Raw genomic sequence first — 23,625 nt, forward strand, 5'->3', positions numbered from 1 at the left:
ATTGATGGTATCTTCTTCCTTGGGATAACACACTAAGTAAGGCTTTTCCTGTCCTGTCTACTTCATTCAGGCATAGGAATAACCGGAACAGCACCACCTAGTGGAGACCACTGGAACTGTGCACCATTACAGGACCAGCTGGAATAATACTCCACCCAGTGGATAAAACTGGAAATTACATTATTATATGTTGCAAAGTAAGTGCAAAACATTATGGAATATATATAATAAAAATTAAAAAATCCAACTGTTCTGAAAACTCCAAAATACTTTCCTCTATGTACAGACTGACCAGACACGGGTTGAATGTATGTCTTCTTCTCCCAACTGGCCCAGAGAATACATGTATCCAGTAAGTATATTACACATACAACTGGCACATGTACAAAAATACGGATGTATACCAATACCCTCGTCCATTACTTTTTACCTTTTTCTCACCTTGCATATCCCAGTAGCGAGACCCAGTTGATTCTTATGAGGACCCGAGGACCATAAGCAGGCCCAGGCATATCACTTTCCAAGTATGTACCACATGACCATAGGCGAAACAAACGTTTCCGCATGGCCAAAAATTAAATTAATGAAATATCTCTACTATCATTTGTCCACAGAGACGATTGACATTTTTTCCTTGAAAAAGGCTCCCCCGCCGAAACGCGTAGGAATAAAAAACTCTCTCATACCAAGATCCAACGCCAATCTGAGACGTTTGGACCCTAAGAGAGAGACCAATGTCACTTTACCACAATGTCACATCTTTCATATTCTTCTTCACTTTCACCTATGGGTCTTTAACCCATACACCATATGTACCATATTGGCTGTAAACCTGAAACGTATGATATTTACTGTATATCAAATTTTGGAATAAATATTATTATTTTACTTTGTATCTAAGATACCTTTGTGTACTAGCCCTTTAAAAGTCCCACACACCTTGACCTGAGGCACCAAACCCTCTTTTTCAAAGGTATCTAGGTCCTTACTCCTGACTAGACAGAAAATAACTGATTTGCTGAGGCAGAGAGAGAGAGGATATACCCTCTGGGACTGCCCCTAGGGTGTGGCCAGAGCTTTTTAATTTCCTGTCTAGTCCTGCTCCTGTGGAGGCAACATAACCCGAAGGTGGTGTATCACCGAGGACTACGTCTGTCAATGAGCGCTAGAGAAATAATCCTTTTCACTAAATTATAAAATACTGTGGTGAAAATTAAGACGTTCATGGTATTAGGGTCAATTCTGACCCAGTTATAATATAGGATTTTAGGACACTAATAAGTGCCAAAACTGAAATCATAAACACTCTCTCTGCTTAGTAACACTGACAGCCAATCCCCTCTCAACCCTGTGAGCTGTAGTTAGGGAGGGGCCTATCTCTTTTCCTGCTTGTCTGCTTCTCTAAATAAAGTGAAGAAACATAGGACAAATTCATTTCAGAGTTGCTGACTTTATTTTACCATTTTTTAAATTTGACAATGAGAGGTATGCTATCAAAAGAAAGGTCTAGGGGTCACACCAAAATTATTAAAACCAATCTTTTCAAGGATAAAGAAGCCTAACAAGGTAACCAAGAGGTAAGAAACAAATTTGATGATAAATAATTATTCAGAGGGTATTTTATGGCTGATTTAAAACACGGTCAAAACTGACCCTAACATCATGGATAGTAACGGAATTCTAACATAAGAGGAGGGGTAAGCACCACAGAGTGCAAAATTATTTGTTTCAACCTTCTGACAATTATTTTGCGGTCTGTCAAAGGAAGTTAAAAAAAAATAGGACTTTTGTTACTTACCGTAAAATGGGATTTTTGTACTTACCTCATCGACGGACACAGCGCTCCATAAATCATAACTAGTGGGTTATATTGCCTCCTCAAGGAGTAGGACTAGGCCGAACAAAAAACACCTAGCTATGGCCATGGGCCGTCCTCAGCTTGGTATATACCCCCCCTCTCTGCTCTAGGTAATTAGTTTAGTAGCAAGCAGTATTAGAAGTATCGGAACTCCACAGAGGGGCGGGTGCTGTGTCCGTCGATTAACTCAGAGAAATCCCATTTTCTCTTTCGTTCAACAGACACAGCGCTCCATAAATCATAACTAGTGGGACATCCAAAAGCAGTGCCAAAAGGAAAATAAGGAGTAGGGAAAGTAACCCAAGGCTAAACATAAGAGCCCTTAACCAGGGGGAAAGAAAAAGTATGTGGCGCTGCCTAAAACAAGTGTATATAAAATTACCCAATGTAGGTTGCACATAAAATAAAAATATAAATTAAATGCAATTAAAGCGGAGTTCCGGGCACAAAATCAATGTTTTTTTTTTGTGCCCGTCCGCTAGTTCTGGATAACCTGAAAAGGAATTGGATAGTTAGGTTTTTTTTTTTTTTAAAACTCACCTTGTAATTGTAGATCGTAAATACTCACCTCAGGGTACTTCCTCCCTCGGAGCCGCGGCTCACCCCGTCACTTCCTGCCTCGCGATGATTCCTGGGAGCTGAACGTCATAGCTCCCAGGAATCAATGCGACGGCACCGGCCCCGCACGTCATTTCCGGGCGACGCCGCATTCCCCTGCTAAACAGCTTCTGGGCATGCCCAGAAGCTGTTTAGGAATGCAGCGCCGCACCGGAAGTGACGAGAGGGGCCGGTGCGGTGCATTCTGGGAGAAGAAGACGCGGAAGAAGACGCAGAAGAGGACCGCGCCGGCTTCAGCTGCCCACAAGAGAGATGGAAACGCTGTGGAAGAAATTTTATAAGTAAGTATTTCTTCTAAAAAGGTAAGTGCGAACCGGGACAGATCAGAGGCTAGCCATTGTGGAATGTGCTAGCCCTGACTGTCCCGGGGGTATGCTTATTGAAAAATGACATCTGTGCCCGGAACTCCGCTTTAATGTATAATGTCGTGAGACAGATCATACACAGTAAATTATATGACGTGACATATTAAAGTGACATGGTGCAAAAAGTGTATAATAGTTCAACCATAATAATTGTTGCAATGTGCAAAAATTAACATCAAAAGGTGAATAGAATACCGTGGACAGTAAACAAATGGTAGAAAATAATATAATATTTTCCGGAAAAATTGTATAAAAAATAAAAAACTAGTAGTGAATAAGGTGGCAAGGTGAATATTCACAAGTATAAAATGTTATAAGGTGACTTTAGTGCAAAAGTGGCCAAGTGCACTACTAACAATAGTCCATAACATGAAATAATAATATTGAATCAGAGAAAGAATATTACTAGTAGCGCAAATATTGACACTCTATGTCAGGTAACAGGCAAAAAGGATGAACCCCAGTGAAATAAACATATGTTTAAAAGCAATAAAATATATAAAAAACACTGAATGTCCCACAGTCCTTAAGCCACAAGTGCAGGAGTGTATATAAGTGTTCCAGCAGGATTCCCAAACACAGTGAAATGCTGAAGGGATCACCTCACTTTCCACCACAAAATGCCGGGGATACGGTATAGATGGCAACTCACCAGAGCACCACGCTCAATCACTCTCGTGAACTGAGCCAGAATCGCATTAGTAAATGTATGGTCAAATGTAGGTTCCACCTTCTATTTAGCCGTTCCTTCACCGACAATCCACCATATATAGGAGAACCCAAAAAAAGCCTCCACTAGTGCAATATTGTACAGACTGTTTTATTAAAAAAGCAACATAACAGATAATGCACTCACTTGGTATACGTGAAATATAAGCCCATCTAGAACACAGCGGTGAGGCAGACAGCCGTAGCCACCATGACCTGGCTCCACGCGAAGGAAGGGAACGCCGGAAGTCTCCGTCATCTTGATAGCAATTGCCGGGTACGTTGTCTAACCACGCCCCCAAGGGGCGCGGTCAGACGACGTACCCAGCAATTGCTATAGAGGTAAGGATAGGAGAAAATTGCTAGGACAAGAGATCCCAGCTGGGAGCCTAGGTCCTTACTCCTGACTAGAAAGTATAAAACTGATTACCAAGAGCAGAGAGGGGGTTATATATCAGCTCAGGAGGGCCCATGGGTGTAGCCAGGTGTTTTTTTATTCTGACTAGACTTACTCTTGAAGGAGGCAATGTAACCCACTAGTTATGAAGCACTGTGTCCATCGATGAACGAAAGAGAAAAATCCCTTTCTCTGAGTTCATTGACAGACACAGCGCTCCATATTCAGAACCATAGGGTTATATCGCCCCCTACAAGAGTAGGACACTAGGCAGAAAAACAACTTGGCTATGCCTATGGTCAGTCCTAGCTGGTATACATACACCGTCTCTGCTACAGGCCTTCAGTTTGGTAACAAGCAGTATCAGAAGTATCAAACTCCATAGGAGGGGTGGGTGCTGTGCCCATCAATGAATTTAGAGAAATGGATTTTACGGTATGTAACAAAAATCCTATTTTCTCTTTCGTTCATTGGCAGACACAGCGCTCCATATTCAGGACCACAGGGTCGTCCCCAAGCAGTGCCAAAAACATTAGGGGTGGGACAAAAACCCCAAGGCTATACACAAGAAACTAGCCAGGTAACCGAACCTAAAGATGAATACCAGCATGCAACTTCTGGAGTTTGTCCAGAGGAAGAAACACTCTGGCCAGAGCTGAATCCAGAGTCAGACGGGATCAGGGCAGACTTTTGGTAGTTCAGAAGCCAACTGAACTCGTTTGAATAGTGATCTCCACCTCGTCCATCAATGCAGATGAGGACTCAGCTTGCAAGAGGAGGTCGTACAAGTAGCCCAGCACAGCAATCCTTCGCTAACATAGCAACGCCAAAACTGGGACCAACACCTTTGTGAAGACCCGAGGAGGTGAGGAGAGACTAAAGTGTAACGCCAAGAACGGATAGTGCTCCTCTACCACAGCAAAGCAGAGAAAAAGCTGGCGTCGGGCACATATTGAAATGTGCAAGTAAGCATTTTTGATGTCGATAGAGGCTAGGAAAGCCCCCTGATGTAGAGACGACACCACAGTGGATTGCATTCTGAATTTCTGTACCCGCACAAAACAGTTCAGGGCCTTGAGGTCCAGAATCGGATGGGACCGTAAAAACCATTACCGGAACTGGGACAATCACTCCCTGAAGCAACAGGTCTTGCACTGTTCCAAAGAGAGCTAGCAGCCAGTCCGGGAGCATGTTGGAGGGAAAGAACCTTTCCGGAGGGCAAGAATGAAAACTATCTTGTAACTAGACAGAATAAATTCTTGGACCCATTTGTCATTCACCAAGGAGGTACACGGGCCCAGAAACCAACAAAGACATCCCCCCACCCAGGCATAGATAAGGGCACACCTTCATGCTGAAGGGGCCTCGTCCACAGGTCTAGAGAAACCAGGCTATCGGCTTGCCAGACCAGGGCAGCTTGAAACCACCTGAGGAGAGCTTGAAAGGTTTTGAACTCTTGTCAGTGGACCCTGATGCGACGAGGCTCCTTCCCAATCTGCGGAAGAAAAGTGCTTTTCCCCCCTGTGAGACTCTTAAAGTGATTGTAAAGTCTCATTTAAAAAAATAAATAAATAGCCCACATGTTATACTTACCTGCTCTGGGCAGATGGTTTTGCACAGGACAGACCAGATCCTCCTCTTCTCAGGTCCCTTGTTGCCCCTCCCACCTGTTGAGTGCCACCACAGCAGGCAGCTTGTTATGGGGGCACAGGAGCCAAGCTGCAGCTTCCTGTGTCTATTCAGACACGGGGCTGCCGGTTGGCCCCGTCCCCTAACTTTTCTGATTGGCTGACTGACTTTGATTGAAAGCTGCGGGAGCCAATGGTGCTGCGGCTATGTTTCAGCCAATCAGAAGGGAGAATCCCGGATGGCAAAGGGCCTCGTGGACATTGCTGGGGACAAATGTGGCTCAGGTAAGTATTAGGGGGGTGCTAGGGAGGCTGCTATACCCACCCAGGTTTTTTATCTTAATGCATGGAATGCATTAAGATAAAAAACCTTCTGACTTTACAACTCCTTTAATGATGTCATCCAGGGTAGCCCCATACAGGCGGGCGCCTTGAAAGGGCAAGTTAGTTAGAGCTATTTTAGAGGTTTGGTCCACAGACCAATACTTAAGCTACAACACACGCCTAAGCACCACTGCCGAAACAGAGAGCTTAGAAATCAGAGACAAATTGCAGTCCCTGGACCAACTGGTCCACCGACTCAGCAAAGGCAGGGGGAATCTGCTCACCCCCCAGACCATGGCGCAAATGTTTAGCCCACTCATTTAGAGTTTGCAACACCAGGGCAATGTCCAGGACTGGCCATAGCGCTGAACCAGCAATAGTGAACATGTTGCGGGCCAAAGACTCCGTCTTTCTGTCAGCTGGATCTTTAAAGGCCGAAGATTCCTCTACCAGAATCATGGTTGCCTTATTTAACCTGGAGACAGGAGGGTCCACCACTGGTGGGACAGTCCACTTCTTCAGAAGTGACTCTGCAAATGGGCACTGTACCGCTCCCAATCTTTGTAGATAAACTTATCAAAATAGGAGGGATAAGGAAACACTTTTGCCGTGCGAGACAGCCTGCGAGTGCCAAAAGGAAAAGTCACCTCTTCAGCCGCCCCAGCTGCATCCTCCATCTTCAAAGTCTTCCGCACTAATGTAATCAGTGAATCAACCAGCGCTTTCCTGGGCACTGCTACAGTTGTGGAGGAATCAGCCGCACTTATCTGAAAGATCAGGGAACACGGCTACTAACCCCGCAGGGTGGGCCACGTCTACAGCAACAGAGCCAGATTCAGGTTTTGACGAGACCGATGAAAATGTGATTTTTGACTTCCCGTAAAATCCATTGCTCTGATTTTCAGTGATGGACACAGCTCGTTATCTTCTTCACCGTTAGGGTATGCTGACCCCTACAGGAGTAGTACACTAGGCAGAAAACAAACTTGACTACTTTCAGTTATAGACACTCAGTTTTGTTACAAGCAGTGTCAGAAGAAAGCCAACTCCATAGAAGGGTGGGTGATGTGTCTGTCAATGAACATCAGAGAAATGGATTGAACGGTAAGTCAAAAATCAAAATTTCTTCTTTCATTCATTGACTGACACCGCTCCTTATCTTCTTCACCGTTGTGTCAACCGTGAGGGGTGGGAACAGCATGAGTCTGACTTACTAAATAACTAAGTAGCTGCCAGGGACACCCCGATTGCCCAAACCACATCCAGGGAATGCAAGGCAATTTCCTTAGGATGTTTCGGCCTGGGACACAGGGAAGGCTACACAATGTCTTCATTCAAATGGAAATTAGAGACGATCTTTGGAAGGAACGACGGACAGGGAGAAGAACCACCTTATCTCTGTGAACCACCAGGTAAGGTGAACGACAAGACAATGCCGCTGTGAGCAGAAGTAATAGTGACCAAAAAGTCCACCTTCTGGGACAACGTAAGCAGGGGAACATCCCGAATACTTTAGAAGGGAGGTTTCTGAAGCACTGGCAGCACCAATTTGAGGTCCCAAGTACGATGGTAGATTTTCCTAGAGGTAGATTTTCTAGCTATTAACAGCGTAGGAATCACGGATTCTGACAAACCTCTATCCTTTAGCACCTGGCTTTCAACAGCCAAGCTGTTATAGCCAGCGACTGTAAAGCAGGATGGAGGATTAGTCCTTGGGACAGCAGATCTTCCCTGAGAGGAAGTCTTCACGAAACTAGCTGCACCAGATTGGCATACAAAAGACTGGCGAGGCCAGTCTGGAGCCACTAGAAGGACCAGAATCCCTTCTGCCTCAATCCTGCGCAGGAGTCGTGGTAGAAGTTTGAGAGGGGGTAAAGCGTAAATCAGACAATACTGACTCCAAGAAGTCACTAGGGCGTCTGTGGCGTTGGCTAGAAGATTCCAAGACCGTGCCACAAACCTCTGTACTTTCCTGTTGAGACGAGAGGCCAACAGGTCCACCTCGGGAGTACCCCACCGAAGACAACTGATGAAACACCTCTGATGAAGTGACCATTCCTCCTGGTCCAACGCATGTCGACAGAGGTAGTCGGCTGTCCAATTTTCCACCCCTGGAATGTGTACAGCAGAGAGAGCTGGAACTAATCATTCTGCACACCTTGCACTCCACATCTTGCGGCCCGCAATGAGATGGAGTTTGACACACCTAGTCTAGAGACTGAGGATTCCTGTCCCATTTCACCAGAATCTCTTTTTGCAGAGATCTCATGTGGAACTGCGCAAACGGAACTGCCTCGAAGGTAGACACCATCAGGCTCAGCACCCGCATGCAAGCCCGGAGGGATGACTGTCTGCTGGAAAACAGAAGCTTGATTGCCTCCTGCAATTTTTGGAGTTTTTCCAAGGGAAGAAACAATCTGAGTCCAGGGTCAGACCCAGATAGTCCAGATGGGTGGACGGAACCAGAGCAGACTTCTGAAGGTTTAGAATCCAACTGAACTACCTCAGAGTTTGCAGAGTAATCTCCAAGTTGTCTATCACAGCAGGCGGAGACTCAGCTAGCAGAAGATCGTCCAGATACCCCAGTACCGCGATCCCCTCGCTGACGCAACAATGCCAGCACCAGGGCCAACACCTTTGTGAAGACCCGAGGAGAGGAGGCGAGACCAAAGGGTAACGCCACAAACTGATAATGCTCCTTGCCGATGGCAAAGCAGAGGAAGTGCTGGTGACCAGCACATATTGGAATGTGAAGGTAGGTGTCCTTGATGTCGATAGAAGCTTGAAGTGCCTGTGGGTGCCAAAATGGACCGGCGCCTCTGGGGAGGCATCAGCATCTTTGAAGTTTCATGCACTGACTTAATCAGTGCATCCACCAGCACCTTTTCATGCGCGGCTAGAGGAGTAGAGGAATCATCCTCACTATCTGAGCATGCAGGGTGCATGGACGCAGAAGGATAACTCGCAATCCTCAGCGGCCGAATCAGATTCAGAATCTGATGAGACAGATGAGGCAACTGAAGGTGGGAATGCTTTTTGTTGGCCTGTTTGCTCAGGACCAAATCCACCTTGGACACTAAGGACTCCAGGACTGCCGTCAGTGCTGTCAGTGATTGTTGGGACCCGGAGGGCCCTGCAGCTTCAGAGAGGATCAGGTGGTGAAATGTGCTTCAGCGACTCCATTAAACAACAGGGGGACCCACACAAAAAAAAAAAGTTTTTCAACACTGCTATGGACACCCACACCGTGCTGGTGGCACTACAAGACCCAGCACAGATGCACTACCACTGCTATAGCAGAGAGAAGGAGAGAGAATTCCACAAAGGCTCACCACTACCAAAATAAACTGGACACCATGTGACGATCAGGAAGAGAAAGATCCAAAAAGTCAGCACTAGGGGACGAGGAGGGGCTCCCACCGCCGAATCACAGCCCATACAGCTCCAAAAAGATGGCTGCTGCTACTTTTAATTTATTAAACCACAAGAAAATGGCTGCAAAGGCTACACAAACATGGCCGTTGAGCCATAGTACAAAAAACTACAAGAAAATGGAAAATGGCCACGCAGGTCCCAGGGGGACCCCAGGTGCACCGAACACGATCCAAGCAGGAGGGGGGGGGGCAAGCACAGTCCCCTTTCAAAAATCAATCCCCTGGTCACTACCCCCCCCAATCGCCAGCTTGACACCCCAAACCGACCTAAAAAGGTATGGCCACCCCAATGGGAGGGGGCGGAGGGGGGAATGTGAGCAGATGGGGGGGGTAACAAGTCTGCAGAGGCCCACCGATAAAACGAGGGGGTGCATGGGAAGGAGGGGAGCCCGGGGGGTTCTGACCATAACAGGGAGGGGCCGACGATCACCCCAAAACCCTCCATGGGTTAGGGGGGGGGCAGCTACTTACCATTACCATACCAGGAACAGGGTGGGCACCGGAATGTGGGTGGCTATCGGCCAGGAGGAACGCTGTGACTCAGGCCGAGGCTAGGTCAAATGGGCCCTCTCGAGATGTTTAACTCGCAGGCCAGCCCCCGTCCAGTGGGGCTATGTTGTAACCAACCTAGCGCGGAGCTCTAGTGGACCAAGATAGAAAAAAAATCCATGTAAAAGAAAAAAAAAAAAAAAAGAGAGCCAGGACTAGAGATCCCAGCAAGGAACTAGGTCCTTACTCCTGAAAAAAAAAAACTGAGTGGCTAAAACACTAATTAGGGATTTGATCATTTTGTATAAACAGATAAATGATCTACCTAGAAAGTTAAGTGCAAAGTTGTTAATTTTAGGACCACTACAAAATATACGAGGGAAGGCTCTGCAACTGGAAGGGATTTGAACCTCCACCGCGGAAAGGATTCTTTATGTTAAAAGTTTAATGTGCTTCTCATGCAAAAAAAATATATAGAACAGATGCGATTTGGAGCAAAAACATTGTACAATGTTGACCCTTGTATTTATTTGATTGTCTGAGCAACAGGAAGGAATTTTCGCTGTTGGAGCATACTTTATGTCTATTTTTGCCTTTAAATCAATATTTATTTTGCTTGTATTTGTAAAACTCAATATACCATCTATAGAAAGTAGATTTATATTTACTATATTAAACTATATTTACATAACTTTAAAATTAAATGGTTAGCACTTCTGCTTTTCAGCTCTTTGTTTAAATCCCTTCACAGCCAATATCTGCATAATGTGGAAGCCAGTAAATAGATGCTGAAGCTTTTGTCCTATTTTCAACATGAGTTTTATCACAGATAAAACACCATAATGATTTTGTATTAAACTCTGTCACAACATCTACTTCACACATAGGATTTATGGTATTATTGAGGATTAGGTCCAGGTTAAATGATATATTAAGGGATTAGGGTTTACAGTTTGTGAAGATTAGGGGGCTGACTTTTTTTTTTTTTTTAGGTGTGATAAATGTTTAACACATTTAGTAAAAGCTATTTTCGATACACTGTGTGCCAAAATTTTTAGTGTTAAGAAAAACCAAGACAGCTCTTAGAAGACCTAAAGTGTTTCACTTCTGTTAGACCTGCAAAACATGTCAGTATAAGAAATGAAGAAAAAAAAAAAAGAAAAAAAAATGCTTTTCTGTAAAATGAGTTAACAGAAGCTTGCAAAGATAGCTTTGCTTTTATTGTAGAAGCATCCACTGTGGCAGTTTAAAACTTTTTAAAAATTTCTTAATAGCCATGTTGTCTGTCTGACATTACTGTATTATAACATAATGATCTTGCAGGAAGCAAGGAAGAATGTATTTGGTTGTTAAGCAGACGGACAAAGGGAACTTCTCTGGCAGGGCAGTGCTAGAAATATTAAAATAAAACCATTTTATTATTTAGAAATTTTACACAAAATATTACCATTCTCGTATGCAGCCACTGCTAAGGACTTGTTTATCCGAACAAAAGAAACTTGATGACTTTGTCCAGAATGATCCAGATGAGGGGTAGTTTCAAGAAAAGATTCAGCAAGTCCCGAAGTTCTTGTGTCCCATAGGCGAACATCTCCTGATGTGTATCTTTAAAGGCAAACAACATTGAGTATAAATACACGAGGAGAGTACTAACAAGACAGGTACTAGATTTAGTGCATTACCCTTTTAGAATAAACAATTTTAGCAATCATTTCACACGTGATTAGGGAGTCCTTTAAAAAAACTTTTGATCCTGCCAGAAATTTAGTAGGCTGACTTCTTGTGCTCCCTGCCATTTATGTTCCTAGTTATCTCTGTGGAAAACAGAACACCTATCAGCCTGTGGCACAGCTGAGGTGTTATGAAAGCCCAGGTTGCTTTGATAGCGGCCTTCAGCTTGTCTGCATTGTTGGGTCTGGTGTCTCATCTTCCTTTTGACAACACCCCACAGATTCTCTATGGGATTTAGGTCCGGTGAGTTTGCTGGCCAATCAATCACAGTGATACCTTGTTAATTAAGCCAGATATTGGTACTTTTGGCAGGTGCCAAGTCCTGCTAAAAAATGAAATCAGCATCTCCATAAAGCTGGTCAGCAGTGGGAAGCATGAAGTGCTCTAGAATTTCCTGGTAGAGGGCTGTGCTGACTTTGGACTTGAATAAAACACAGTGGACAAGTAAAAAAAATAAAACTAAAACCTCCTGTCTTACAACCACTTTAACTATTTGCTTACCGCGCTATAGCTGAAAGAGGGCTACAGCACGGTCGCCCAGTTCTGGGAGGGCATCCATAGATGTCCTGCAAGAACCCCACCCCCTGCATGCATTGGGCACGCTTTGTGAACCGAGTGTCGGGTAAGAGGGCCAATCATAGCGGCCCTTTACTATGTGATCAGCTGTGTCCAATCTCCGCTGATCACATGTAAAACAGACTTGCTGGTTTTTGGCAGTCCGTTCCTCCCACGCAGTGTCTGTGAGAGTAAAGGTGAGCCATTAACCGGCAATCCTGTCAGCACATCATTTACACGGATAATCAGGGCACTGTCCATCAGTGCCCTGAAAATCAGTGCAGCCCAATCAGTGCTGCGTTAGCAATGCAGCCTATCAGTGCAGCCTTATCAGCGCACATCAGTGCAGCCTTATCAGCGCACATCAGTGAAGAAAAGTTACTTACTTGCAACATCTTTTTTCCTCCTTTGTTTCTTTGAGTCTTTATTCTGTGTTGTGTTCATTTTTATCCAGATACCCCTCAGCGCCCGCAGTGGCTACGTTTGGGCCCCTGGCACTGTTCTCTATTCTATACTTGCAGGTGTGGAGGATTCTTGGCCTTTTTAGTCCTTCCAAACCATATTTAGGGATACTCCCTACTATTAGATTATTTGCAACATTGTATGACAGAAGGAAATTGTTTTTGTTTTTTTTTTTGTTTTTTAATTGCCATTCTTTTTTCATTTGTTTAGCAAAAAATTAAAAACCCAGTGGTGATTAAATACCACCAAAAGAAAGCTCGGTCTCAAAAACATTGTATGGGTTCCGTGTTGCATAGCCACGCAATTGTCATTCAAAGTGTGAGAGCACTGAAAGCTGAAAATTGGCCTAGGGAGGAAGGGGTGAAAGTTCCCTGTGGGCAAATGGTTAAAGAACGTTCACCATAAAGTAAATAGATTAACACTAAAGGCCAAGAACAACGGACCAGCAGGGGAAATATTATAAGGGAGGCCTTAGCACTGTATACAGTCTGTGGAGATTCCTGTGCAAATGGCCGTCTGAATGGGTGTTTGGCCAAGCAAACCTCCAGCGGCAGTGTGAAGTAAAATGTTTAACAATATTACAAACTAAATGTGACAGCTTCCTGCTCAGATCTCTTAGTTGTATATCTTAACAAAAAAAAAAAAAAAAAAGTATGGGGTTCCCACAAAATATACTAAAATCTATATACTAGACCCTTATCCAAGCATGCAGCCTGGCTGGCCTGGAAAGGAGAGGATGATGAGTGAGCATCTTTCTCCCCCTTTTCTGAACCAGGCCACATGCCCTCTTCCCCGCAATCCTGACTAGGTGGTTATGGAGTTTGCAGGTAGGGGACTTATCAGAATCTGGAAGCCACCTTGCGGCTGGGTTCACACTGCCACGTGGAGCGTCTAACAGCAGGGGTCCGGTGCGTCCCTGTTCACCGTTTCAGATGCGATTTCAGTCTGAATTGTTGGCTGAATTCTGACCTGATATGGACCAGAAGATGTACAGGACTCCTGTGCAATTGTCACTAGAGCCACTCTGGAGATATATGAACCAGCGCCATAGAGAGCCGGTCAAAATCTCCTAACATGCGAATCGGATGTGTGGAAAATGGCATCCAATTCGCAAAAGTCTGAACCCAGCCTTAACAATAAGGGAGTCCGCAGACACATGTGAATGAGTATAGGGTACATTGTACAAAATTATATTGATTAAAAAAAAACAGTAAAAAACACAATTGCCCTATGATGTACATCCACCATTAATTACGTCATCCAGCAATGCATACCCACGTCAATCATGATGCCGTACATTCACCATAGGGAAAAAAAACCTGACTGACAGCTGAATGTGCTAGGAGGGGATGAATCATTGTTTTTTTGTTTTCTTTTTTTAATGCCGGCATGTGTCAGCTCCCTAACAACCAGCAGCCCTGAACAGGAGGAAATGTTTCAGTTCCTGTTGCAGCTGGGAGTTCGACTAAACACTCATTCGTTCGACTGTTCGCTGAACCTCCCAAATGGTGAATGAATCTGCAGCTTATAAAACACACAGTGCAGAAACCCTTATTTAATTTCCCCATGTGTTCTTTAGCCTATAGTGCTAGTCTACTTTCTCTATTGGTCAATTTTTCTTTGGCTCTCATGGTTTAATTGTTTTAAGGCAATTGTTTTCTCTTAAGGTTGAATATTAGAAAATGTTACATGTAAACCTTAAGAAAAGTGCCTGTATAAAACTGCAGGTAAAGCATTGAGCATAATTAAGTGAACTGGTGAACAAAAGGATTAATGGAACACTTTAGTGCTTTCAATATCCTTTTTTCGGTTTCAACCTCTTTATTCAATTTTCAGAATTACAGTGCAATGTTATAATGTAATGCAAAAGAATGCAAACTGGCTCTATCAACATATACAGTAGATAAGAAGATACCAATGGTAGCAAATTTTAAGGGTATGGAGTTAGGACAGAAATCCATGGAGGTGCACCAATGGGTATCAGGAACTGTGACAGGGTGGTCAACTATGAAGAGGCTTGTACTGAGAAACATGTTTGGTTATAGTCCAAAAAAAAGGCCAAGCAACCCATAGGCCTTACATCAGACCAACTTTGTACATTCAGTGGAGGGGTCAAGCAGGGCAACACCCGCCAACTAAGGCAGGCTATAGATATAATAATTCAATTATAGCAAACATAGTGACCATTATGTCATCTAACACTAGACTTCTTTATCCCACCCTGAAAAATCAAGTATATCCACAACACATCCATTAAGGTATATAGTTACATACAAAACCTAAACGGAAACCCTAAAGTCGAGACAAAGGGTCTACCTAGAGAGCCTATCTTGCACCTGAGTGAGGAGGAAAAAAAAGCGAGTTAGAAAAAGGAAAGGAAGTGAGTCAGAAAAGAGTAAATGAGCAAGACCACAACTGTCCAGGAGTCCAACCCGGCAACGATCCAATGTCAATCCTGAGTGCTCAAGATCAATATCCTTTTATATAACATGTACATTTGGTGAGATATTAAATTCTGTTTTTTTCAATACAAGGACCATGTACGAGTCATAAATGGACTAAAGAGAATCTGTAGAGACAGAAATACACTAAATGCCACCGATGACTTGGTTTTAAGATGCAGACTCTGGATCACTTGCATCTTCGCTTCACCAACTAGTCACCAATTTAAAATTTGCATGCAGGATGAGACCTCAAATGCTTCAGGCTTCCCTGCTTGCAGGTTTGTTTCTGATCTAAACACCAGCTACCATATTTTTTTGCCCTTGCAGATTACCATTAAAACAGAAAAAAAAAACATAACTTTACTATATGGCAAAACCTCTACAGACCAGCACTCAGCCACTGTTTACATTGACTGTGGTTTATAAATCGTGCAACTTCATCTGAAATCACCAGATTTCAAAGCCGCATGTCAGTGCGAATTTGAGTGTGACTTGGAATACATCTGCATGGCTTCATGCACAGATGTCTATGCAAGCGGCCCCCGAAATCGCCAAAGTAGTGCAGGAACTACTTTTTCCAATCGGTGTAGCACCACAACGCCGATTTGAACAGAGCATATGCTGGCAATAGGCTGCCATTTTTCATGGGATTTGACCTGTTAAATCACATGACAAGTCGCTCCAATGTGAATGGGATCCCCTGAAGAAGCTACATGAGGACGTAGCGTAACGCGTAGGGCATAGCACCGGAAGTGACGTAGCGGAGAACAGGCAGATACGGTCCCGCATCAGATGAGCGCTGTTTTTAACAACTTTATGTGAGTGAAATTCTTTTTTATATTGAAATAAAAGCTTAGCAATACTTCACTATAATGGCCCCTTTATTTTTGGGAGAATCGAGGCTCCATCATTGACCTCAAAAATCCATCCCCATTGCATGAAGCATATCAGCAGCCATCACTGTCATAGGACTCCAGAGAAGGAGAGGAGGAAGACGTAAACCCCCTAAGAGATCCCAAACAAGGCTCATTATTTAAAAGATGGAGGTGAGCATTTAGCACACCCAGTGGTCACGTCCACTGAAGAGCACCTGTATGCACCAAATATAAAAGGAAGATATTTATCACTATATGGGATACTTGAGCACTTTATATTGCACAGCAGCGTATAATCACCTGTGAATATATATGGACACTTGCATCACCATATATATGGAGTGAAAATAATATTTTTGAAGCACAGAGCACTTTTTGATTTACTTATATCACTATAAGCACCGTTTATCAAGATATTTTAGAGTTTGTTCATATTTATATGATAATGTGCTATATACAGTAAGTGTGATTTTAAACATTTGCCATAATTGAGACATTATTTATAAGGATTTTATACACCAGCCATAATAGATTATTTTAATTCTGTATCACTAAGACACTTTACATCACATACACACCTTTGAAGCGCGGTACTCCTCCCCCCTCAATGTGAATGGGGTGCTTAGCTGAACAAGAAGACTGATTCCTTGTCCGCATCCTACCAAAAACAATACTATTAAGAAATTCACAGGAGTGCTTTGATAACTGCCAACATTCCTTCAATAATATACAATGAAGTAGTAAAAACCCCTCTTGGTTTTGGGGCCGCTGGGCTGGATTGATGTCTTTCCACATTATCACCCGACACCCAGTGCCACCAGACACCAATCCCACCCAGTAGTCCCTAGTGGAGAAAAAAAATAATAATAGCAGACAGTCTAGGTTGGTCCTTTGCCGTGACCAGCCATGCATCAAAAGGAGACCTAGCAGACCATTGTGTCGCTGGACTGATATACCAACCATTAAAGGTTTTGTTACCCCCCCCCCAAAAAAAAAACAGATCCTGTTCCCTTAAAGCAGGATATCAAGCGCAGTGTTTGTGCTGTGTAATTTGGCCCCCTGTATCACCTAAAATACCTGGTTGATCCTGCCAGTTTCTACCCTCCCCTCTGTGCACTGACCATGGTATATCATGGCTGCTGAGCCCTGACATCGTGGTTAGCGTACGTGTCTCCGTCATCCGCAGCTCTCCTCTGTCTTCCTCTGTCCTCCTCCCCCTCCCTATCAGCTCACTAGCACCGCTCTGCTCCCCTCCCAGCTGCTACAAAACGATGATATTTACATCATTCCCTCTGTTAGATACAAACTGTATCCTAGTGTCTGTACTTTTAAAAAAAGGCTCTCTCCTCCTTTCCACCCCGCCTCCCCAGCTGACGTCAGAGGAAGTTCTTGGCCCCGCCCCCTGCAGATGTCAGACGTGGAGAGAAGAGAGCCGGGTGTCATGTGATTGCTGATAGGAGCTATGAAAACATGTAGAAATCAGCTTTTTAATATTGCACTGGCATTAGGATACAGTTTGTAATCAAACAGAGGGTATGATGTAAAGATCACATAGTGGCTTAACAACCACTTCAATGTCTCAAGTTCTAAGAAACCTCTTTATACAAATTCATAATACGGAGACCCAAGGGATACACAAGTCCACCTGTACATATTGAGTACATTCCATCTATGTGGTCCCAGTGGTTTCGTGAGCAGCCACCCTTGGTCTGGCAGTTCCCTTTGAGGTTGAACAAACAGAGGCACAATGTCTATGTTTTTAGTGGGGTCTATGTGTCTCTCTATCTAGCAGCATAACATTTGTCCTCCACTTTGTACACCCCTGAGGGAAAGATTATTACTTTGAAACACGTTGGGTGCTTCTGTATCAACAAGCGCCACGACATATTATCACTGGTTATGCAATGCTGACAGGAAGTGTAGGTTAACATGTATAGTTCACATTGTAATTATGTCTGTACACATGATAACAGCCGTAATTCAAACTTATTTTTTTTATTAGATTTTTTAAATCAATATGGATTTATATGCATATTTTAGAACACAGTTCTATTCAATTGCCTACAAAGCCCCAAAACTGAAATGTGATTTTTTTTCTTGTTTGTAAATAACAAGACTATTAAGTGCTGCTTTCCTTCTAGTAAACTTTGGAAACAAAGATCCCAGAGCCGGAGATGTGACATGGCACAGTTGGTAATATTTTTCTAACATGCCTCATTAGGAGACATTCTGGTTGTGTGTTTCTCCACACATAGCAGCTGAGTAGCTGTGTGACAGCTGAGCAGTATGGTGGCAGAATCTGTCTAATGCATTTGCTGGAACCAGTGGATCACCCTGGCATTGTCCCCATCATGTCCCAGTTTTCCAAAGTGAGATAATGCTTGACCAACAAAGTAGTGGTTAGAAGAAATGGTACAAAAGTTCCCATTGTATGAAGCTAGCATTTTGGAGAAAAAAAGCACTGCAGTTGTGAGCTGGACTGTGCCCCTAACAAAGTGGCACTGAAAAAGCAAAGATAAAGTGTCCAGGGCAAAGGAAACAAAATGCCAGCTTCCAAGCCAGCCTGGCTAATGCACAGACAAATATCATCCAGTACAAAGAGGTCCAGTGGTGGGAGAAAAATAGCCGCAATCTCCCTCCAGGGCCCCAGATGTCTTCATCAGGGTCTCATGCCAACCACAATCAAACGATGGAGAAGTGGTGCTGACAGGCCGGCTAATTGTCAGCCGTTGGGCACTCAGTCTTGGCGGATACATTTTTATCCATTTAACTGTTTTCCACTAGAAACACCTTAAAGGTGCAGCAGATCAACAGTTTATTAGCTGGACCAAAATTTATATTCCAACAATATTCAACAACAAAATCATTTTAAACATCTCTCATGAACAAAATATCAAGGGTTTCTAAGGCTGTATTAAAACAGTTTTTGCCAAACATGACCTGACTTTGGAAACTGAAAAATTATGTCACATTGTGTGTACCTATAACAAGAGTGATATTATACCCGAATACAAAAAATGTATTATATTGCAGCTTACAAGCTTAGAAGTGGTGGCTAAACTAGTCTCTTTTTCCCACTTTGTTTTCACCTAATTATCTAGCTAGTAATTTTTCCACTTTGTTTTCACCTAATTATCTAGCTAGTAAATTTTCCACTTTGTTTTCACCTGATTATCCAGCTAGTAAGTTATTTTTCAATATACTCTGTGTGCTCGTGTATATACAATGGATATTGAAAATCTAAACACCCCTGTTACAATGTCAGGTTTCTGCGATGTTAAAAACCGAAACAAAGATAAATCATTTCAGAAATGTTTCCACCTTTAATGTGACCTATAAACTGTATAGGGGGGGGGGGGGGGGTAGTAAAAATAAAAAAAGTAAATGAATGTGGTTGCATAAGTGTGCACACCCTCTGGGGATGTAGATCAAATAAAAGTTCAGCTGTTCTAGTAGGTCTTTCCTGACATTTTTCTAGTTGCACCCTACAGCAAAAGCCATGGCCCGCAAAGAGCTTCCAAAGCATCAGAGGGATCTCATTGTTAAAATGTATCAGGTCAGGAGAAAGGTACAATAGAATTTCCAAGGCATTCCATATACATACATACTGTGGAACACAGTGAAGACAGTCAGCATCAAGTGGAGAAAATATGGCCTAACAGTGACATTACCAAGAACTGGACGTTCCTCCAAAATTGATGAAAAAACGAGAAAAAAAATGGTCAGGGAGGCTGCCAAGAGGCCTACAGCAACATTAAAGGAGCTGCAGGAATATCTGGCAAGTACTGGTACATGTGACAACAATCCCCCATATTCTTCATATGTCTGGGCTATGGAGTAGAGTGGCAAGACGGATTCTTATGAAGAAAAACATCCAAGCCTGGCTAAATTTTGCAAAATCTCATCTGAAGTCTCCCAAAAGCATGTGGGAAAATGTGTTATGGTCTGATGAAACCAAGGTTGAACTGTTTGGCCATTATTCCAAAAGATAAAAAACAACACTGCACATCACCAAAAGAACACCATACCCACAGTGAAGCATGGTGGTGGCGGCATTATGTTTTGGGGCTGTTTTTCTTCAGCTGAAACAGGGGCCTTAGTTAAGGTGGAGGGAATTAATACCAGTTCTAAATACCAGTCAATATTGGCACAAGACCTACAGGCTTCTGCTAGAAAGCTGAACATGACGAGGAACTTCATCTTTCGGCATGACAATAAGCCAAAGCATACTTCCAAATTAACAATGAATGGCTTTACCAGAAGATGATTAAAGTTTTGGAATGGCCCAGCCAGAGTCCAGACCTAGATCGGATTGAAAATCTGTGGGGGGCTCTGAAGAGGGCTGTGCAAAGGAGATGCCCTCGAAATATGACAGATTTGGAATGTTTTTGCAAAGAAGAGTAGGCAAATATTGCCAAGTCAACATGTGCCATGCTGATAGACTCATACCTAAAAAGACTGAGTGCGGTAATAAAATCAAAAGGTACTTCAACAAAGTATCAGTTTAAGGGTGTGCACACTGATGCAACCATATATTTTTTTTTTTACTTCCCTCCACCTAAAAGAATTAAGTTTGTTGTTTAACTGAGTTGTAAAGTGTATAGGTCACGTTTAACCACTTAAGCCCGGAAGATTTTACCCCCTTCCTGACCAGGGCCTATTTTGCAATTCGGCACTGCGTGACTTTAACGGACAATTGCACGGTCGTGCGACGCTGTACCTAAACTAATTTGATGTCCTTTTTTTCCCACAAACAGAGCTTTCTTTTGGTGGTATTTGATCGCCTGTGCGATTTTTACTTTTTGCGCTATAAACAAAAAAACAGCGTCAATTTTGCAAAAATAACAATATTTTTCACATTTTTTTTATATGAAATTCCCCCCCAAAAAAAGTAAAAATCAAAATTTTTTAACATTTTGGGCCAATTTTTTTTTTTACCATGTTTGGTAAAAAAAAAAAAAAAAAAACGCAAAAGGTGTATTTTGATTGGTTTGCACAAAAGTTGTTGCGTTTACTAACAAAGGGAAAGATTTTTGTAATTTTTGTTGTTTTTTTTTAAACGCGTAATGGTGGCGATCTGCGATTTTTTTGCGGGACTGCGACATTGCGGCGGACAGATCGGACCCTTGACTGACATTTTTGACACTTTTGGGGTTACCAGTGACATTTCTACAGTAATCAGTGCTATACATATGCACGGTTACTGTAAAATTACACTGGCAGTGAAGGGGTTAACTTTTTTTTGAGAGGGAGGGGTTATGTGTGTCCCTAGGGGCGTGATTCTAACTGTGATTGGCTGTGGCTTGATGTGTAGGAACAGTGATCAACGGTCCTACATAGTAGAACCGTATGATCACCATTCCTACACAGGGGAGAATGACAGGTGGCTTGTTTACATCAGCCGCCTGCCTTTCTCCCTCTCCACCCGACGATCGCGAGTGACCGGCGGACATCAGGTCCGCCGGTCACACGCGCGCGGGGGGGGGGGGGGGGGGGTCCGTGACCACACGTGATTCTCGCTCCCTAGACCCTCACAGGCTAGCGACGTAGTACTACGTGGCTCTGCCTGTGAAGGGCTGACCGCCGACGTAAATAGTCGTGCGGCAGTCGGCAAGTGGTTAAGGTAGAAAAAGTTCTGAAATGATTGATCTTTGACTCATCTTTGTACATCACAGAAACCTGACATTTTAACAGTAGTGTGTAGACTTTTTATATCCACTATAAATATATATACACACACACTATATCACAAAAGGGAGTACACCCCTCACATTTTCCAGTAATCCATGTCCTTAGTCTGCTTGTCTTCAGCAAACTGTTTGCGGGCTTTCTTGTGCATCATCTTTAGAAGAGGCTTCCTTCTGGCATGACAGCCATGCAGACCAATCTGATGCAGTGTGCGGCCTATGATCTGAGCACTAAAAGGCTGACATCCCCACCCCTTCAACCTCTGCAGCAATGCTGGCAGCACTTATACATCTTTTTCACCAAAGACAACCTCTGGATATGAAGCTGAGCACGTGCACTCAACTTCTTTGGTCGACCATTGCGAGGCCTGTTCCTAGAGGAACATGTCCTGTTAAACCGCTGTATGGTCTCGGGCACCGTGCTGCACATCAGTTTCAGGGTCTTGGCAATCTTCTTATATCCTAGGCCATCTTTATGTAAAGCAACAATTCATTTTTTTCAGATCCTCAGAGTTCTTTGCCATGAGGTGCCACGTTGAACTTCCAGTCACCAGTATGAGAAAATGAGAGCTATAACACCAAATTTAACACACCTGCTCCCTTGTAACACTGATTTACATGACACCGGGGAAGAAAAATTGCTAACTGGACCCAATTCGGACATTTTCACTCTGTACTCACTTTTGTTGCCAGCAGTTTGGACATTAACCACTTAAGCCCCGGAGGATTTGGCTGATCAAAGACCAGGCCCTATTTTGCGATTCGGCACTGTGTGACTTTAACGGACAATTGCGTGGTTGTGCGACGCTGTACCCAAATTAAATTGGCGTCCTTTTTTTCCCACAAACAGAGCTTTCTTTTGGTGGTATTTGATCACCTGTTCGTTTTTTATTTTTTAGCGCTATAAACAAAAAAAAGAGCGACAATTTTGAAAAAATAACAATATTTTTAAAAAATTTTTATATGAAATTCTCAAAAAAAAAAAATCTAAAAATCTAAAATTTTTAACATTTTAGGCCAATTTTTTTTCTACTACATATTTTTGTTAAAAAAAAAAGAAAAAAATCGCAATAAGCATATTTTGATTGGTTTGCGCAAAAGTTATTGCGTTTACTAACTACGGGAAAGATTTATGTCATTTTTATTGGGTTTTTTTTTTTTAACTAGTAATGGCGGCGATCTTCGATTTTTTTTGCGGGACTGCGACATTGCAGGGGAAAAAATCGGACCCCTGACTGACATTTTTGACACTTTTGGGAGTACCAGTGACATTACTACAGTAATCAGTGACATTACTACAGTAATCAGTGCTATAAATATGCACGGTTACTGTAAAAATTACACTGGCAGGGAAGGGGTTAACTTTATTGGTGATCAGTGGGTTAAATGTATCCCTAGGGGCGTGATTCTAACTGTGGGGGGGCGTGGCTTGTGATGTAACCACAGAGACATACGATCCTACATAGCAGGATCGCATAGCCTCTGTGCTTACATCAGGAAGAATGACAGACGGCTGTGTTTACATCAGCCGTTTATCCTTCTCCCTCTCCTGTGGAAGATCAAGAGTGGCCGGCAGACATTAGAGCCGGTCACACGCGCGCAGGGAAGGCAGGGAACGAGCGGGGGCGGGAGCGCGCCTCCGGCGGCACACGCTCGCCCCCTACAGGCTCCTGGGCGAGCGACGTAGGTGTAACATCGCTTTGCCCAGGAGCGGCTGACTGGCGCAGTAAATAATCGTGCGGCGGTCGGCAAGTGGTTAATGGCTGTGTTTTGAGTTATTTTGAGGGGGACAGAAAATTTACACGGTTATACAAGCTGTACACTCACAACATTTCTTCAGTGTTGTCACTGGAAAAGATATAATAAAATATTTACAAAAACGTGAGGGGTACTCACTTTTGTGAGATTATATATACATACACACACACACATATACACCACACAGTGTTAATGAGCAGGTGGAGACACAGAGCTCCTTGCACAGAGAGAAAGAGCTGCAAGGGCTGAGACAGTGATAATAATAGGGGATTTGGACAACCTGGAATTTGAC

The 23,625-nt window shown here is 43.3% G+C and overlaps 1 protein-coding gene across 2 annotated transcripts in view; it reads right to left on the reverse strand.

Moving 5' to 3' along the window:
* Window positions 1–23,625, reverse strand: part of FBXW8 (F-box and WD repeat domain containing 8) — a 315,006-nt gene that overhangs the window by 176,948 nt on the left and 114,433 nt on the right. For both annotated transcript variants that reach the window (XM_082252220.1, XM_082252219.1), the window contains one exon: window positions 11,269–11,426. In XM_082252220.1, the coding sequence (XP_082108346.1) occupies window positions 11,269–11,426 (158 nt within the window). The remainder of the gene's footprint in view (window positions 1–11,268; window positions 11,427–23,625) is intronic.

Source organism: Pelophylax lessonae, assembly GCF_965119305.1.
Source record: "Pelophylax lessonae genome assembly, chromosome: 1".
In the NCBI taxonomy this organism is placed as follows: domain Eukaryota; kingdom Metazoa; phylum Chordata; class Amphibia; order Anura; family Ranidae; genus Pelophylax; species Pelophylax lessonae.